The sequence below is a fragment of the Ctenopharyngodon idella genome, chromosome 22, assembly GCF_019924925.1.
Source record: "Ctenopharyngodon idella isolate HZGC_01 chromosome 22, HZGC01, whole genome shotgun sequence".
NCBI classification, from domain to species: Eukaryota; Metazoa; Chordata; class Actinopteri; order Cypriniformes; family Xenocyprididae; genus Ctenopharyngodon; species Ctenopharyngodon idella.
In genome coordinates, this window is record NC_067241.1 from 8,422,501 (window position 1) to 8,438,073 (window position 15,573).

The 15,573-nt window shown below is 41.2% G+C and overlaps 2 protein-coding genes across 2 annotated transcripts in view; both read left to right on the forward strand.

The window, feature by feature from the left end:
* The window catches only part of asb14b (ankyrin repeat and SOCS box containing 14b), a 6,986-nt gene extending 5,309 nt beyond the window's left edge, over positions 1-1,677 (forward strand). Inside the window, exons 9-10 of the mRNA XM_051880117.1 lie at positions 97-250; positions 622-1,677. Coding sequence (XP_051736077.1) covers positions 97-250; positions 622-794 — 327 coding nt within the window. The 3' untranslated portion in view covers positions 795-1,677. The remainder of the gene's footprint in view (positions 1-96; positions 251-621) is intronic.
* A 476-nt stretch (positions 1,678-2,153) lies between these two features.
* Positions 2,154-15,288, forward strand: tasorb (transcription activation suppressor b). Its single transcript, XM_051879753.1, has 23 exons — positions 2,154-2,599; positions 3,948-4,093; positions 4,215-4,307; positions 4,736-4,808; positions 5,484-5,575; positions 5,710-5,844; positions 5,940-6,055; positions 6,141-6,175; positions 6,274-6,379; positions 6,465-6,568; positions 6,666-6,769; positions 6,969-7,041; positions 7,140-7,214; positions 7,314-8,015; positions 10,033-10,301; positions 10,377-10,503; positions 10,942-11,780; positions 11,869-11,988; positions 12,089-12,248; positions 12,708-12,807; positions 12,891-13,069; positions 13,171-13,305; positions 13,403-15,288. The coding sequence occupies exons 1-23, from the start codon at positions 2,290-2,292 to the stop codon at positions 14,842-14,844; spliced, it is 5,535 nt and encodes a 1,844-aa protein (XP_051735713.1). The 5' UTR covers positions 2,154-2,289; the 3' UTR covers positions 14,845-15,288.
* The last annotated feature ends 285 nt before the right edge of the window (positions 15,289-15,573 follow it).

Below are 15,573 nucleotides of genomic sequence, written 5' to 3' on the forward strand. Positions count from 1 at the left end.
GTAACAACATGAGGGTGAGTTAATGATGACAGAAGTTTAATTTTTGGGTGATCCCTTTAAGGTACCAACTGTATGTCTAAACTCATTTTTGTCCAGTTCTGTGAGGTGATCACAGTGTACTGGCTCAAGCACATCTCAGCACAAGTAGTGAGAATCATGTTGGATTATGTTGATCACGTGACTCTCTGCTCCAAACTGAAGACTGTTCTGGTTGAGCAGAAACAGTGGCCGGAAATATGTAAGATTCAAGGTGAGTCACGTCTTGAGATTGAGATCCAGAAAACCTTTAACATGAAATTCTCGGCAGGGCCAGTTGCATAAACTGCAAAGACTAGTCTTTCAAGTTAGTCATAATTTTTTAGTTAGTAGTCAGTACATAATAACATAAAGTCAGTACATAAAAATGTACATTAGTTTAATTTGACACCGAAAAGTAAGACTGATTAACCAACTTCTAGTTGGTAATACCAGTTATTAAGACACAGTCTTACTATAATGGCTATGTTTATGCAACTGGCACATATATCTCAAATGCGCTGTGTTATACTTGTCTTAAGTGATTAAGTACTTAGATTGAAATGTAGCATATTCCAATTTATGTATGTTATCTGCTTTCATCAGAAAATGCTCGAAGCCTGAAGCATCTCTGCAGACTGAAGATTCGTGATTGTTTGGGTCGCTTGCGTCTGAGGGCTCCAGTTTTTATCAGTTTCCTGCCTCTGCCTGCCAGTCTCAAAGACTATATTCGCTTCAAAGAATATGATATTTACAGTAGAGGAAGTGTGACAGAATAAAACCAAATGGATAAATCTGTATACGAGAAGCTGCTGATATAACAAAACTCTATGGATATGCTGTTTTTTACTTTTTTTTGGAAAAAAAATGTTATTTGTTTGTGTTTTTAAAAAAAATCCAGATACAGTGGGGTCACATTGAAATTCTGTGATTCAACGTGTGATTTAAATTTGAAAAGACATAGAAGGTTTAGGATTTGGGCTCATTTAAAACATAAAAACAAATGTATAATTTTGCAATATTTCTAGGTGATTAATCAAATAAGCACATTTGTGACCCTGGACCACAAAACCAGTCATAAGTCGCACGGGTATATTTGCAGCAATAGCCAACAATACACTGTATGGGTCAAAATTATCGATTTTTCTTTTATGCCAAAAATCATTAGGATATTAAGTAAAGATCATGTTCCATGAAGATATTTTGTAAATTTCCTACCGTAAATATACAAAAAACATATTTTTGTGAGTGGATATGCATTGCTAAGGACTTCATTTGGACAACTTTAAAGGCGATTTTCTCAATTTTTTTTTTTTGTTTTTTTTTTTGCACCCTCAGATTCCAGATTTTCAAATAGTTGTATCTCGGCCAAATATTGTCCTATCCTAGCCTATTTTGTTCAGCTTTCAGATGATGTATACATCTCAATTTCAAAAAAATTGACCCTTATGACTGGTTTTGTGGTCCAGGCAGGGTCACGTTTGTGAAATTGATCATGTGACTCTTACTGCTGTCAGATCATGTTCTTCCAATGAGATGCATTAGGTTTCTCACAAATTTGTGGAGTTCATGCAGCTGGAGTGATGCTGTAATTAAAGTCAAGAAAGTCAGTATTTCTCTCAAATTATGTTAATGATATTGTAGAAAATATTTGTAGGCCTATTAGAGAAATGCAACATAGAAGCATTTTAACTAGTAGACCCTGCTGTATGTGATTTAAATATGTGATTTATATACTGTATGTTAGAATTAATTATGAAATATATGTCTCGATCTTTTAAATCAGTGGTTCTCAACCGGGGGGGGCGCGAGTAGGCTACAGGATGCAATGAACCAGCTTGCAAAAGGTTGAGAACCCCTGTTTTAAATCATATTTTGAAATCATGTCACGTGATTATATTGCATGAAATGTAATGATTGTGGGAGGAAAGAATGGCACAAACATACGCATTGACTTTCCCAAAAGAGTTGTCAGACAGCTCGACGATTCGTTCTTGGCTATTCTTGTAAATTTACCATCTGTGGAGCTGCTCATGCGCCAGCGATCAAAGCTCGCGATCGTGACGTCTAGACGCTGCGCAGTTCACAGTAGCGCCACCGGGGGGCGTCAGGCTACATGAATGTAAACAGAGTGACGCCAGAGTTTTGCAGTGGTGGGGAAGGCATACGTCACAGGCATAATGGCGGAGGCTGGTTGAGAAGGAGAATTACTCCGTGAAGCGGCATTGAAACCAACTTCATCGCCAGCTGACTAGGTGACCGCTGGTCCGAAAAATGGCTTGCAATTTCAGCCAAGAGAGAAAAATCGACAAGGAGAGCAACAAGGCCGGCGGCCTAACACTGGAGGATGGCGACAGCAAGAAACAATTGTTGTCAGCTTCTAGCACGGCCACATCCAAGCAAAATGGCGATCAAGCTGAATGTGAAGACGAGCAAATGTCTGAACAAGATGCTTCTGAGCGGCGGAGGTCAGGGCTGTCGGACCTGAAAAATTGCGGCGGATCGCCCTCGACACTACCGAGGTCGAACGAGGAGCTGCCAAGAAGGAATTTTCAGATTCCAAGGAAAATCAAGGAGCGGAAAGGTTGTGTGTCCCATTACTACCACTACTACTGCCATTCCCGAAATGGACTGTTTCTGTTTTCACAGCTTTCAATTTCGCTAGAAGCGCGCTCTTTGCAGCTTCGGGTCAAATTAATAGTTCTGTATTGATATATAAACGGGGGATCTATATAACGAGCCACGTGATTAGCCTGAAAGGTTTGCACTAGTTACTTAATGGATTTTTAGCGAGTGCATTGCTCGGAGCTGCAGGTAAGTCAGGCGTTTTAATGCAACTCGCTGCACGTGAAGATTCAACTCATTCGAGGCATTCAACGCAAATCTCAAAGACGCGCTTTTTTTGTCTCACTGTTGTAAACCACACGGAGGCCGGTGTCATTGCTTTTCTAGTTTGCTCCACAGTTCACACTCCTCCTCCTACACCGTACAGTACTGCCGCACCACATGACACACTTCTTCCCCTCCTCATCAATGGCACCAGTGTGATTCGATTGACCACTCCATTTCTCCCTTCAGTCTTTACGCACGACGTTTGAAACACCTGTCAGTCTTGAGCAACCAGCCTTATCTGGGCACCTCATTCATTGCAGTATTATTTCCTTATAGCGCAAAAGAAATAAAGATGATATCTTGCAAACAAGAAATAAATATATCTTGCCAGCAGAAAAAACTGCCTGAATGAAATCGAAACTGATGTTAAACTGGGAGGTGCTTGTAGTAATAGTTGTGCTAGTAGTTATTCATGACCGCTTTCACTTTGTCACCTTTGTTGGCACTAATTTAAGGTTTTTCTTGTTTATAGGCGCTTTATCTTATGTTTTATCCGTTCAAAATAGCAGAACAGACACTAAATTATTATCCTGAAGAGGACTAGCCATTTCAAATACATTTGTAACCCCGATTTTTGTCGCTTCGTAAATGTTTTGATTGGTGAAACGACCAAGCCGATTCATTTGGCCATTATGAGGTTATCAGCATCGACTGATCGATTAACGCAACTTCCCAAATATTCCTAAATAGTTTTGCTTATTAATTATGAATATAATATAATTTTATTTGTTTTAGCGAATTTTTAGTAAATATGAAAATGTGATATTTCATTATATTGTGTTTTGTGTAAGTATCAACATAATTTCAGCGTCACCTATTTAAAAACCTAGTTTTGATCTGTATCTTGTATTTTATTGAACTGCAAGATGTATCACATTGTACAGAGTGTCTGTCAGGTGATGTGTAACACTTTAGTATGCTTTCCAGTTCAAAACAAAACAATATACTATACACCTTCTATATATTTAGTTTCTTTTATTGAACGCATTGATGTTGTTCTGGTCTAATGAGCTCTGTCTTTAATGTGTGCTGTCCTCCAGGTCTTCTTCAGCACTTGTCTCCAGATTCCAGAGAGTTTGAGGAAGTTGTGAAGCTTCTGTCCTCCTTCTACCTGGACGCCACCTCCCGTGGGACTTTCACCTACACCAAAGCTTCACTCATTCACAACGAACTCTTGGAGAAAGAGGTGAGCGCTGAGTCAGTTAGTTGATTTTGATAAATAGAATTTTAATTGTTAGGCCACTTGGGCAGTTTTTATTGAATCAAATACTGATATTATGGAATAATTTGTCTTTTTTTGTCTTCAGTTCATCGAGAAGAAAAGGGAACTGAAGCAGAATGGCAGGACAGAGGCAGAACTCACAGAATCCTATGCTTTTCTGCTACCTGATAGGAATAAGGTGAGGTTGTGTTTGTTTTGCTCGAAGTGATATTAATATTAACACTTAGACTTTATAGTCTGAGCTTGAGCTCAGAATTTTGTACTACTACATCCTTGGATGCTGAACGTTGCAATATAACCAAAACTCAATATTATTCTTGTTCTCTTTCGTTCCAGTTACTGAATTGTAAAGTGTTTATAATGCATTTATAACATAACTGCTACAATAATTACAATATTGACAGTACTTTGAATAAAAAATGTCAGTGTAAGCACTTTCTCATCTAATTATTTATCAGGATATATGGCGTAACGTAAATGGAAATGTGAGAGTAATATTTCTTTGAGCAAAACAGCAATTTGAAAGGGCTTTAAATGGCACCATTTAGCGATTAGTCTTGGTCAAAAGTATGACTAACCAGAGGAATATCTGATTTTCTTTTCCAGACTCAATGGATCTGCGAAAAGGGTCTTTCTGTGGGACATTCGCGGGTCAACAATCTGGGAAGCCCCACCAAAGGTGAGCGTTGTGCTTTATCTGTGCTGAGTCTGTTTATATCTGTTTAGCTGTAATAATTTGTTTGGGAGGGGAGTCCTGGGAGGATTTTGTATTACTGTGGTCACTTGATCTTGTGGTTTGGGGTAGTTGAATTGGTCAGGGCCAAAAAGATCACTGCTCCATACTTTCTTGTGATCACTGGGCCAAATAAATGTTAATGAACCAAACTGTTAATGAACCAAAATGTTAATGAACCAAAAACATTTTTTGACGTGGATAAACTTTTTGTAAAGTAACATCTGTTTTATATATTGGTCACCCCTATTACCTTTCTATTTTCAGAGCATGTTTGAGGTTTTGGAAGTAACATTATGTTCATTATTGAGTGCTTTGAGGCAAATTTCTGATACATGAGCTTTGTATGGTTTAGTGAAGCAGCTGCTGTGTGTTTAGAGACATTCACAAAAACAGTTTTGTAAATCTTGTAACAGCGAATTGGATCGCTTTAACTTGTGGAATGAAATAGTTTCTGCAAATATTTAATCTTAGCAAACATAGTATGCTCTATGCAGAGACTCTGCATTCCAAATGGATTGCTTACAAATTTCTTGGGGTTACCCCAGGGCTTTTTGTGGGTCACAGGAATGTTGCCCCAAGTAACCCTTCTATCCTAACTGCAGCTTTTTCTATTTTTAGGGGTTTACCTCTCAAAATACTCAGATTTGTTACAAATGAATCCATTTGAAGTGGGTGCTGCTGGAGACATAATAATATTTAAAGTGATGAAGGTAAGTTATTGACGGGGTCCAACATTTACACTTGCCATGCATCAAATGTGATTTAAAAATTGGATTTGTGTCTTTCAAACGTAAATGTCACAGTGGTTTGAAAAACAATAGTGACCTTTTGTCTTATTCTGTAGGGTAAAGTGAAGACAATTTTTGAGAACATGCCCAAAAATAATCTTGAACCGGCTCTTAAATATGACAGCCATGTGTACAAAAATGCCAGCAAAGTGACCTCATTATTGTCGTATAGGGCCTTTGAGCACACTCAGGTGAGTGAGTTTTTCAATATGATCTTTTGTTTTGTAATATGTGTTCAGATAAATGACCTATTATGTATCTGATTTCCTTCTGTGTTTTATTCCAGCAATACTTTTATGAATTTGCATTTGAGGAGCTAAGGTCAAGGCCCAGACATGTGTTGCCGTATGCGGTTGTGTCTTTTCAATACAAAGGCAAAGAGTCGGCCACTGCCACACACAGGTATGATGGGACCACTGGTGATGTGTGTAGAAAGTGTATTACAATCTGTTATGGTTTATTTTTAACAATTTGTTTTCTATTTTAGTCGATTAAACAGCATGTTATATGAAGGACAAAGAGGTATGATTTGTATTTCTCTTTATAGCAGCCTAATAAAATTATTAGATGTGTATATTATGTAACTTACTGTATTTTTATTACTTTATTTGATGCTTTAGTTCGGCGAAGATATACAGTTTGGAGTGGCTCGCTGGTGAATAAAGGAGAGGAAGTCTATCAAGTGTACATCCGGTCTTCAAGTCTCCCTCACCTTCCACTTAAACTGTGAGTCTCCTTTCTTTTGACCAATTCAGTTTAACAAATGTTTGTGCATTGGTGTTAAATTGCTTTTTTTTTTTTTTTTTCTCAGACCAGACAAGCTTGACATCAATATGGCTATGCATCTTGATCAAGTAAAGAGAAAGATCCCGCCCGTTCTGCTATCATGGGAGGCTTACAGTGGATCACGAGAGGGTAGGATGAGTACCAGTGATGGTTTTCAGCCCAATACATGGCAAAACATTTGATGTGTCAGTATTGACATGTGATAATGTCTTGTGGTATTTTGCAGTGTTGAAGTATGGGATGTACTGCAGCGTGTATGAGGTCATGGGGAAGAGTAAACAGGAAAACAGTCTCTCGGGACTGCTGCAACGGCTTGAGAGAGAAAGAATGGTGAGCTCATTCAGACCACTTTTCACTTTGATTGAATTAATGTCCGCCGCTTTACCCTAGCAGAGCGTTACCGCCCACCCTCTCCCCTCCACACCATTTCTTCAGTCTGTTGATAGAATCTCTGTCAGTGATGTGATATGCAGAAGTTAAACTGGTCATGTTTTTTATAGTCGTGCTATAATTAAACTCTTAACTCTAGGTTTTGGTGAAGCCATTGATAGACAAAGGATTTCTCTTGCTCCTTTCGTCCTCTCAGTTGCACGCTACCACTGGTAGGTATATGCATAGCCTTTAACCTCATACATTGCATTGACACTGTGATTTTTAGCATGGAATAATTGAGGATGTGTATTTTTTTTTTTCTTTAAAGAACGACGAGGAAGAAATGACAGGGTTTTGCAGGCACTTTTTGTTTTTCAAGAGCAAAGAAACATCTCAAAATTGAGTAAGTTGTCTTTTTTGGTAGTTTCTCAAGGTTTGTTTCAATTTTAAGTGTGTATGCATCACAAGTCCTTCTAATGGCTTTTGTTCTTTTATTGTTAAGTTTTGAAGAACTCTGGAGTAGATGAGGATCCTCCACTAGAGCCTAAAGACCCAATCTGCCACCAACTAGATAATTTTGTACCCGCCCTGCATCATGGTCTCTACAAGCTGCGAGCCAATCCGCCCAAAGAGCTCGCGGCGGGACTGAAACGTCAGGCGCTGGACTACCTCAATCAAAAGGAGCAAGGTGCTATCCGGCCCTTTCACATCGTAGAGTACCGGCACACTCTGGATGACCGGACCAACCAATACCTGGCACCTCGTCCTAAGAATATGGATTTGGCACTGAACTCTTACATAAATGGACCGGGACAGTTCCAGCTTCCTGTGGAGGCACTGCAGCAGGGTCTGATGGAAAGCAGACAGGAGGCAGCATCTCCTCCAGCAGGTGCAGAAGAGTACAGTCCTGTCTCAGACTGGGGAGGGTCGGATAGACAGGCATCATGCAGCAGTACAGTTGCGGTTTCTCAGTCTAACGGTGGCGCTCAGAGGCCACAGAGTGAGTATGATAAAGAGAAGATGGAGAAATTGCTAAAGTTGATTCAGTTACATAAGCGGACTTTGAGCAAGGAGGAGGGGAGCGGGCCGGAAAGAGAGGAGGACTGGGACCCCGCTGGCCTGAAGAGGAGGTTAGAGAGGGAAGGTCCTGGAAGTGTGAGCAAGTACCTTAGGACTGGTCTACTTAACGGAGAGCAAGGGAGAGGTGAGTCTGTGCCGAAATAATGTAGAGGAGTGTACAGCATGGAGTTGTTGTAGGGGAATTACAGTTAGACCACATAAATATGCTCAATTAAGACCAGGAGTCAAAGTTGAAGTTCAATCAGTTGACAGAGTTTACTGAAGACAAAGTTCTCCACACTTACCTAGAGTTCATTATCTTTGACACACTTTGTCCAATATATGTTAGAAACTTTGATAAGGGTCACAGGTGAGGCATAAATTCCGGAAGGTCTCTTCTCATCTGGGCCGCTGTTGAACTCTCCTGAAAGGGTTAGTTCACCCAAAAATTAAAATTAATTACTCACCCTCATGTCGTTCCACACTCGTAAGACCTTCGTTCATCTTCAGAACACAAATTAAGATATTTTTGATGAAATCCGATGGCTCAGTGAGGCCTGCATCGACAGCAAGATAATTAACACTTTCAGATGGCCAGAAAGGTACTAAAGACATATTTAAAACAGTTCATGTGACTACAGTGGTTCAACCTTAATGTTATGAAGCAACGAGAATACTTTTTGTGCGGCAAAAAAAAAATTAACGACTTCATTCAACAATATCTAGTGATGGGCGATTTCAAAACACAGCTTCGTGAAGCTTCGAAGCTTTACGAATCTTTTGTTTTGAATCAGTGGTTTGGAGCATGCATCAAACTGATAGTCACGTCATTTCAGTAAACAAGGCTTCGTTACGTCATAAGTGTTTCGAAATTTCAATGGTTTACCACTGGAGGCGTGACTTTGGCAGTTTGATATGCGATCCGAACCACTGATTCGAAACAAAAGATTCGTAAAGCTTCGAAGCTTCATGAAGCGGTGTTTTGAAATCGCCCATCACTAGATATTGTTGAATAAAGTTGTTATTTTTTTATTTTTTTGACGCACAAAAAGTATTCTCGTCGCTTCATAACATTAAGGTTGAACCACTGTAGTCACATGAACTGTTTTAAATACGTCTTTAGAAGCTTTCTGGGCAATGAAAGTGTTAATTGTCTTGCTGGCAATGGAGGCCTCACTGAGCCATTGAACTTTATGAAAAATATCTTAATTTGTGTTCCGAAGATGAACGAAGGTCTTACGGGTGTGGAACGACATGAGGGTGAGTAATTAAAGACATAATTTTCATTTTTGGGTGAACTAACCCTTGAAGACTGTTTCTTTGGCATTGTCACAAATAATAACCCCTGCAAGCACAATTAGATAAAATATAGGCAATGTTTTTGTCAGGACATCACTGGAATAGAACATGAAATCTACATCCACACAGGGCACAGAACAAAATGATTAAGAATAAACTTCAAACTGATTAATAACAAAACAAGTGCATATTTATTCTCTGGAAGCTGTGCTAAATGAGTAACACTGTTACATGGGTCTATTACTGTTACCTCTAAGATACCAAATACAGACATTTCCTGTAACATAAATACCAGAATAGATACATTGGTTTTAAGAAAACTGATTTGTTTCTAGAACTGCATATGAAAATGCTCTTTTTGATTCTTAAGTGCTGTTATTTAAGTAAAGGTGGTATTCCGAAGTTCATGTGAAGTGTCTGAATAAAGCTGCCTAATGAGAGACTAGGTGCTCTGTCTACTTGCACGAAAGAGCTCCAGAGACACAGACAGAGAAGACTGCATATTGAGGCTGATGCATCAGCGCGACTTTAAGAGTAACTGTCTGTGCTGAGGACCTTGGCTTAAACTGTGAAATTGTTATCAGTGATAATTCACAATGCAACTAATTTTAGTTACTTTATGGCAGCTTTAGTTACTTTATCCATGAACTCTCTCTGTTTTTCTATAAGTGTGCATTTTTCATGTTTTTACATTATCACTAAAAGGTGAATCCCATGAAACCTGGCAAGAACATGTCTGTGTTTTTTTTTGTCATCTCAAAATAAAAAATGAGAAATTATGAAATTGCTCCAGCTCAATAGAGTGTAACTGCAGTGCTTCCTTCATGAGCTCCTTGTTGACAGCCGGTTTCTCTTCCTCTTAGTGGTGATGGACAGCATGGGGCTGTGTGACACGGACCTGCGGGAACGCGTATCTCAGAGTGCCACCCTCCGAGACACGCATGCCTTGCTCAAACTCTTTCTCAGCACACTCAACAGGATGGCCCAGAACTCTAACACTGCCAGCAGCCAGCCTGAGATACTCCCCAAAAACGTAGAGGGATACGACCCCGCTGACTCAGCCGCCCTCTGTGATCTTGACCTGCGTGCCAGGCGTGCTGATGAGGAGCAGGTTAACCTGGATTACTTGGAGGTGTGGACTGTTCCTCATGATATCTAATGCCACACTCAATTGTTGTTTAAGTTAACCATTAGTATATATGTGTAGGAGCAGATGGCCTGCAGCAGGAGCAGTGTGGATGTGTACAGTCCCTCTTCCAGTCTGGAGCAGCAGCCCTCCCGTCCAGCAGAAGCCTCACATCAGAGCCACCCTCTCTGGAAAACGTCCACCGCAGGTCCGTCCTCACCTGCGTGCTTGCAACAGACTTGTTCTTAATATACACTGTTCAAAAGTTTGGGGTTGGTTAGATTATTATTATTATTATTATTTTTTTAAATTTTGAAAAAACTCTTTTATTATTCAAATAACCTTTCTAGTTTATTATATTTTAAAATGTATTCCTATGATGGCAAAGCTGAATATTCAGGAGCCATTGCTCCAGTCTTCAGTGTCACATGATCCTTAAGAAATCATTTTGATATGCTGACTTGGTGTTTCTAAGTCATTATAGTTACTTTTAATGAGTTGACATTCGTATAAAAATTATTGATTTAAATATGCATTCTTTCAGAGTCAAATCTTGCATACCCCCTCAAACACTTGTACAGTGCAAGAATGTTTTAATTAATAAATTGATGAATTGACAAAACTAATAAACATATTCTGTTTTTAGCTTTAGAGGGTGTTTGTGAACCTTTTGCTAGTGGAGGGGAGAAGCAGGTACACTCTACGGGCAAAGTAGTAGACACTATCCTTGACAGTGAGTTCCAGAACCTCTGCACAGGGATCCAGAAAATGATGGAGGACCAACATATAACTTACACCCCCCCGACTCATTTGCCGCGATGCGAGGATCAGGCCAAACGGTCAAGCTCATTCTCACCTTTTGTCTCCAAATACGTCTCCTCCCTGCCTGTGCAGGGCTACGTTAACAGTCTCTGTGAAAAGATGAACCGTATGATCCGTTCTCCCAGCACGTCTTTAGAACCCGTGGCTGTCGCATCACCACCTGCTGTTGCCCTAGTTCCCGCCCACTTGCCACCTGCTCCGCCCCCTTCTGTCATGCCAGCTCCTGCCCAACCCACGCTGCCCTCACCTCCTGCTCATCCTCACACTAAAACATCTTCTCCAGTGCCTAAGTCTCAGGCTTTGTCGAGTAAACCACAAACTACCCTTAAACCTCCTTCTTCAAGCAAGCATCGCCTTGGCACCGTCAAAGAGGTCCACTTGTTTTCAGCAGAAAAATCAACTGACCCCAAGAGTTCAGATATTGTGGAAAGTCCTATGTGTTCCCCATCAGCAGGAAGTGCTAGTCATCCTCCAATCCCTTCAGTCCCAGAGATGCCCTCAGAGGCTACTCTTGCAGGAACCTCAAGCACTGTGGGGGGCAGCGTTATCGGACAAATCAAACCAGATGTGTTGTGCACACTGATGGAGATCATGCAGAAGAATGCTGTAAAGTTTTACATTCAGAGAGGAGATGAGGAGAGTGAACTCTGCACTGAGATCAAGGTCTGAAAGTATAACATTTCAGAATATTCAGTGTGGTCTGATAACTTTGAAACACCTTATCTTTAACCTCCCTTGTTTGGTTTTACAGGAGTATTTAAGAAGTCTTGGAAACATCGATTGCAACCCTCAGAATTACCTAGAGATTAAATGTCAGCAAAAGTTTATGATCATTATTCAGAATGAGGATATCGCAGCTCATGTACATAAGGTAACTAATAACTCTACATTGTAATCTTCTGTATCTTAATAGTTAATTAGTTGCATAAAGCATCCATTTTATGACGTTCTTCTTTCTATACCCCATTTAGATCCCAGCTCTGGTGTCTCTGAAGAAATTACCTACAGTTTACTTTGCTGGAGTGGACAGTCTGGATGATGTGAAAAATCGCACTTACAATGAGCTTTTTGTGTCTGGAGGTCTCATTGTGTCAGATGAGCTCATTCTCAACCCTGACAATATAACACTAGGTAAGAGCAGAATGTAGAGGGGCTTACAAAATCTTCAGGCACAAACAATCTGTCCAAAAATTTACTGTTTGTGCTTTTAAATTCATATCTTCAAGTGTGAATGCAAAATTTGGTGTATCCTTTCCTTTAAAGTCAGCATTTTCTAAATGTATCTTAATTATCTTATTGTGAATTATTCGTACACATTTCATTTAAAAAAAAAAATGTTTTGACCTCATAATTGTTAATCAAAACTTGATCTTGCGTTGAAAATGTCAGACTTCTCTGGTGACGTAATTCTACAATCATTAGTCTGCTTAAAACGATTGCAAGCACGCATTCAGAACTGCCTCCATCAAATCAACAACCGATGAATTTTGATAATCCGTTTCACTCAGACGTATGTCACAATATGGAAGAAAAGATCTGTTTCTACTTTCGTTACATCAAGACTTTAAGAACTGACATTTGTGTTTACAGAGAAGCTACAGGCATTTCTTAAGTTCTTGGAGGAACAGGGCTCACCCTGGAAGTGGAAGGTGCACTGTAAGACTCAGAAGAAGCTTAAAGAGCTCAGCAGGTTAGAGACAAAATGATTAGTCTATTTCGCCAATCCTGACAGACTCCTAGTCTCTAGTATCTCACACATCTTTCCTTTCACAGGTTAAACACTGAAGCCCTGAATCTGTTGAACCTGCTGACGACGTACCAGAAGAAACACCTGGTGGAGTTTCTGCCTTATCACGAGTGTGATACTCCATCTAGGCAGGCTCCTGATTTGGACTGTTTGGTAAAGCTGCAAGCTCAACACACACAACTTCGGCACCTCATCTTCCTCACAGGTATGTGCAACAGGTCTAGTTGAAGGCTGGTATTTATGAATGGGGGTATGTGGAGTCTTCTATGATGTTTCTTGATCAATCTGTGCTGTGCTCATATACAGAAAGGTGTGATGACACATTCTCGCAGTTCTCCGGTAGTGGAGTCATCATTGCTGGTATGAATGACATCATGAACAACTTCCAGAGTTTGATCAGTGTCCCAGAAGAAGTAGCATTGGCTGCCCTACCTGATCCAGGTAAAGACTGCACAGTCCTTTACTACTTCTGACAAAATTCACAAAAAGAAATTATAGATTTCAATGTTGACACATTATCTTCTCTTTGACCTCTCAGTGGAGCCTGATGCAGTGCGAGATGAGGAGGACATGTCTATAGACTCTGAAGATGACATGCTGGTTATCTCTGAGACTGCCATTCAGACTGAAAATGACCTGTCTGAACCGCAGGCACCTCAGCCCCCTCCGCCTCAGACTGATGGATTTCGTCCTCCCCTCCCTGACCAACCCTCTTTGGACCCCATTATCGATCCACTTGTGCGTCCAAACCCTACCACCTACCCTACCCAGGGCTCTTACTCGACTGATTATGCAGCTCTGAAGTCTGCCATCGCTCAATATAAAGCTGCCAGTCAGGATAGCACACCCAGGCCTGAAGTGGAGGACACCCTGGCCAGTTTCGGCGTGAACCCCCACCAGAGCTACCTGTGTCCCAGCTCAGCACAGTGGAGCCCTTACTCTGGTTCTCCCGCATACCATATGTCCTCTGCATATTCATCTCCAGCCAGCGTGGCCTCCAGGGGATCAGAGTATAGTCAAACTGCTGCTCCTCCTGGGACTCAACCTCCAACAAACACCTCCACCTTACCTGTTGCCCAACCACTTACCCTTCCCCTTTCCCTCCCGCAGCCGCCGGTTAGCTCAGTGGAGGTGCCTCCTACTCCAGAATCAGCCGCCTCTCTTCAACCACCTGGTCCTGTTCCTGACAGTGTGGGAGTGCATGGGGCGGCAGCTGCAAACACTGTTAATCAGCAAGGACTTGCTGGCTCTCAAACTGCTAAGATGGTTTTAGAGACTGCTTCCTCATCCTCCGTTTCTTCCTCGTCCTCTCTTCACACCACTTTTCCCTCCTACCCAGATGCTACGCCTTTTCCAGCTCTCACTCCAATTCCCCCTGTTCCACCGCTTTACAGCTGGGTTTCTACACCGGGAGCCCAACAGGGATACGTGGCTGGACAGAGTGGGGCAGGATTCGGCACACTACCGTCCACCCAAACTGAGGCTGCTAGGCCTGCAGATGGATTGTGGGTGGAAGACACTGTCTCTCGTGGACATGAGGAAGAAGGTCTCCCTTCTTCAGCCACCTCTAAAGTGGGCCAGCAGGAGGGCGGTAGAGATAAAGGAAGTGCACTGGGTAGTTTGACCTCATGCGGCCAAGGCAGCAAAACTCCAGTGAACTCTTCCTCTGAGAGTCAGGGCAGCAGTCAAGCCCCTCCCACCAGGGGTGGCACTGCAAGCAGAGGACTCTTACCCATCCCCGGAGCCACACTGGGAGCCATGTGCCGAGGCGGACACAACAATAGCATGTACAATCCCAGAGGGGGACCCGCTGATATGATGCGTGGTGGCTTCAGGGGTCGAGGTGTACCGCCGCACCCCATGAGATCTAGACCTGGCCGGGGTCACATCAGAGGGGGCCCGTCCTGTAACTGGGGCTATCCCCCTGGGAGGGGAGGGGGTGGTCGGTCAGACTACTATTCGGACTACACCTACAACTAAATGCCATAGGGATGCCATGCTCCCTCATAGACTACTGGCATTAGGAATGTACATATTTACCATTAAGAGCACATCAAAATATCATCATCTGAAATAAAAAAATAAAATAAAAAGGAAATCTGGTTTTGTATAAATGAGATTGGTGACTCAGACGGTGGCCAGATTTTCACTGTTTTCAATAATGCTCTTCCTAAACCAGATGTTTGAGAAACCTTGTTCATACCACTATATTTATATTGCCAAGAAATGTAATTGCCTTTCAATGTTTCATTTTTGTCAATACTTTTCGTTCAGATTTTCGAAAAACGGTTTGTGAACAAGGAGCAAAATGCAGACAATATTTTTTTAAAGAGAAAAAGTGAGTCGTTCTTCATTTTAGCTGTTTTTGGTTTTTTTTACATTCTTGGTTGTACAGATGTTCTATTAAAACAAGGTTGTATCAAACATTGTGATATTGTGTTCAGTATTAATTTACAGTTGGGAACTCTTTGTACATGTACATAGTTATTTATGATGTTATATAAAAATTGGTTACAAACCAATTTTTCTTTTCAATGGTTCTTTTCCAGTGAGGTTAATCAATGCCACAGTTGTTACATATGTGTGCATTAGCAACATTCGACCTAATGGTTTTACAGCCGGCCAGCAGAGGGCATCATTTCCTAATTGATTCTGCTGGTCTGATGCTGATGCAATTTTCTAAAGGGTTTGTTTGTCAAAAAAAAACGA